Source organism: Tribolium madens, unplaced genomic scaffold (genome assembly GCF_015345945.1).
Source record: "Tribolium madens isolate multiple individuals breed KSU strain unplaced genomic scaffold, Tmad_KSU_1.1 Scaffold_20;HRSCAF=117;Tcas5.2_LG4, whole genome shotgun sequence".
NCBI classification, from domain to species: Eukaryota; Metazoa; Arthropoda; class Insecta; order Coleoptera; family Tenebrionidae; genus Tribolium; species Tribolium madens.
Genome location: NW_025400985.1, coordinates 888,975 through 892,869, shown reverse-complemented (window position 1 = coordinate 892,869; position 3,895 = coordinate 888,975). Strand labels below are relative to the sequence as shown.

General features: G+C 27.2%; 1 protein-coding gene across 1 annotated transcript in view; it reads right to left on the bottom strand.

The window, feature by feature from the left end:
- Nucleotides 1-2,887: 2,887 nt before the first annotated feature.
- Nucleotides 2,888-3,895, bottom strand: part of LOC123005111 — a 4,976-nt gene continuing 3,968 nt past the window's right edge. The window contains exon 2 of the mRNA XM_044398727.1: nucleotides 2,888-3,391. Within this exon, the coding sequence (XP_044254662.1) occupies nucleotides 2,973-3,391 (419 nt within the window). The 3' untranslated portion in view covers nucleotides 2,888-2,972. The remainder of the gene's footprint in view (nucleotides 3,392-3,895) is intronic.

The following is a 3,895-nucleotide window of genomic DNA, read 5'->3' as shown; positions in this document are numbered from 1 at the left end:
ATTATTGTTTATTATTTTTTCGTATTTTTTTACACATCTATTGATGTTTTAGAGATCTCTCGTCATTTATTTTAGTTTTCGTTCTTTCTTCTTCTATTCTTAGACATTTTATTTCTTCCTACTTTAATTTTTTCACGTTTTTCCACTTTAATTTTTTTAACTTTTTTTTATGTTTTTTACGTAAAAATTTACTTAGACAAGATGCAAAAAATTGATTTTTTGGGAGTATCTAGAAAATTGATTAAAATGCGTAAAAAACGTGCTAATCAATGTTTTAGTGCACAAAATTAAATGCCAACTTCAGAATCAACAAATTCATTATGATTTAATGGTTTTTTTTTCAAATATTTTTTTTATTTCTATTTTTTTAAATATCTATTGACACTTTAAAGTTCTCTCGCTTTTTGTTTTGGTTTTCAATCTTCCCTTTTCTTTTTTTAGGCATTTTATAATTTTTTAAATTTTCTCACGTTTCTCCACTTTTGTTTTCTCTAAATAATTTTTTCTTGTGTTTCTTTTACGAAAAACTGAATGGGATTAAACAGTTTTTCTTAAAAAGTTTCATTTTTTGTGAAATAAATCAATGCGTTCTGTATTGTAAATTTTTTTTAAAAGGGAATAAGAAACTGCAATTATTTTAAAAATAATAAATAAATTTTAGTACATAGAATTGGATTTCAACTTCAGAAACAACTTGCATTTGCAATTTATTATTATTTGTTAGTTTTTATTATTTTTTGAACAGGTATTTTTCTTTCCAACATGTCTTCTTTTTCTTTTTTTTTTCTTATTTTGTTGAAAACATTTATTAATGCTTTTCATTATTTCTTCCTCTTTTCTTAGTTATTTTTTTCTGCCTTAATTTTCTCATGTTTCTCTACTTGTTTTTTTTATTTTCTCCTTGTGTCTCTTTTACGAAAAAACTTATTTAAAAAACTGAAAAAAGTGATTTTTTGGACGCAGATATCTAGAAAATTGATTAAAAATGCGTTTCTTCATTTATTGGTATCAACATTTTTTATTAAAATTGTCCTCTGTAAAACATTTGAAATGATTTAAATTAGCGCTTTCTGTAGTGTTAAGAAATTGTTTTTTTAATAACTGCACTTTAAAACCAGTTTCTGTGACCTGTTGACTGTGATTTTTTAAAAAAGGGGCTAATCAATGTCAAATTTTTATTTTAAAGTCAATTAGCTTACCAAAAATACAAAAATAATAAATAAATTTTGGTGCATAAAATTGGATGCCAACTTCAGAAGCAACTTCCTTTTGTAATTCATTATGATTCAATAGTTTTTCCTTTTTTTTAATGTTTCTTTTTTATTTCTTTTACTTCTCTCTTTTTTTAAACATCTATTGACGCTTTAGTCTTCCCACTTCTTTTCTTAGTAATTTTTTTCATTTTTCTTTTAATTCTTCACGTTTCTCCACTTTAATTTTTTTTAATTGTTTCCGTATTTTTTTACGAAAAATCTACTTAGAAAAAATGAAAAAAAATATTTTTTTAGAAAATTGATTAAAAATAAATTAAATTAAAAAATTAGAATATATTTTTACAATTTGTTTATTTTTTATCACATCTGTTTTTCTGTTGCAATATTTTTGTGGGCTTCTTTTGCTTTTTCAATTTCTTCTCTCTCTTTTTCTTTCTCATTTTCACTTTTACTTTTTTTACTTTAGTACATAAAAAATTCTGTTTTTTATATTCACATCAAACTTAAAAATTAAACTGAACGCGAACTTTGCGAACTTTTTTTAGGTATTTTTTCTTCTTCCACATTTCTTTTTTTAAATATGTATTGACGCTTTTAGGGTTTTTTGTCCTATATTTGGGTTTTCAATCTTGCTTCTTTCTTTCTTCGTCGATTTTTTTTGTTTTTTTTTCTACTTTAATTTTCTTACATTTTCACACTTTTATTTTTTCAAAGCAATTTTTCTCTTGTGTATTTTTTACATCATTATTGTTTGTGAGTACAGACTTTTTTAATTTCTTTTTTGTCTACTTGAGTGAAACATCTTTTTGCAACAAAACATTACATATTTTTCACAATACGTTTGTTTTTTAACTCATCTGTTTTCATTTATTTTCCGGCATTTTTTGTGACTTTTTTTCAAATTTTTTTCTTAGTCAAACTTTTCTCAGAAACATTTAATTACCCATTAAAAAATGTCAAGGAAATGCTTAAATTGTTTACACTTTCTGCTTCAATTAAACTTTCAGTGTTGAGTGAAATATTTCTTTGTTACAGAATTCCGACTTCTTGTAATGCAATAATGTGAGTCATGAGGATGACTATTTCACATTTTCCACTTGCGAGTGTTATTGTTTTGTTCATGTGTGTGTATATAAAGATTCATTTTCATAATTTATTTATCATTTTTGTGATTTACATCACGTAGCATGTAATAATAAACTATACAAAATACAGGGTGTGTCAAAAAAATCTGATATTTGACATTTTTTTATCTCTATCTTATGACACTAATAATTTTGTTTTTTTATGTGTTTTTTATAACTATTTAAAATTGAAATTTTCTCTGGGGCGCGAGTTCTGGTGCACCCTGTATAACCGGTAACAAAATTTAAAATTAAAAGCAAATGTTTCAATAAATCTCGTCTTGTAATAAATCCGAATTTCCTCCTAGCATTTAGCAGATTTAGATTTGAAATAGGAATTGTCACATTTTCGTAGCCTTTGGCACTTCCATCTTCAGACAAGCGTCACACATTTCATTTCACATTCAAGGATTAAATGAAATTACTTCTAAAATTGATGTAAATTTCTCTCCACCTCTCGAACTTTTTAATCGACTAAACGAGATCCATTATATCCTTTATTGAAACGTCGTCGTAAAAGTAACACTTTTGTGCCATAAAAAACATAAATAAAATTAGTAGTATTTACTTTATTGCCTCTTTTATGACACTTTGTTTTATGGCATTCTTATATTAACTAAATAAATAAATAAATTCAGAATCGGTGGTTAAACTGCAGCCCCCCGTAATAATTGGGCCTCCCGGTGCCCCCAGGGCCCCCATAATGCCGTCCATAGTTGCCAACTGCGTCCAAACGAGAGTTGCCATTTCTCCATAAGTTCCCCACTCCTTGGAGGTTAAGATCGGTACCATATTTTTGGGTGTGCGAAGCACCAAGGTTTAGGTTCGATCCTGAGGGAGTATGGGTGTATCCCAGTTGGCCCCCAATGGTCGCAGGACCATTTGGGTGGAACTGTTTCGAGGCGAAAGCCCCGCCGTCGAGGCGGTACCCATTTTTGTCCAGGATGGTTCCCTGGTGGCCGGCGGTGACTGTGGTACCGCTTCTCCCACCCCCGGAAATATCGACACTTGTTTGTCTGGAAAAAAAATAATAGTAATAATAATATACAGAAAAGTAAAAATTTTAATAAAAAATTAAAAAATAAGCAAAAAGTTTAACTAAAATTAAGAAAAAATAACAGAAAATAAAACAATAAGAAAATAACAAAAATCAAAAGTAATAAACTAGAAATTCGGAAAATGTATGTTTATCTTTTTGCGAAAATTGTGCACTGAAAGTGAAAAAAAAATTATATTAAATTACAATTGGCATTATTTAAGTCTGTTTTGCTTGATTTTGAGCAATAAGTAACTCACTTATTTGGTGAGATTTTACTAAAACAAGCTTTTAAATCCAAATTGACTGAAGTGGTAAGTTTTCAGTGGTTTTGTTCATTTTTAAGCGAAAAATGTTTTTATTTTCTAAAAAACGTTTTTTTGTTTTCTTACGTTTAAAATTTCGTTTCGATCTTTCTTTTAGTGGACTCATAATTAGAAAAATAATTAACAAACGCCTCTTTAACGTTCAGTTTGGGAAATTCAAATAATATACAGAAAAGTAAAAATTTTAATAAAAAA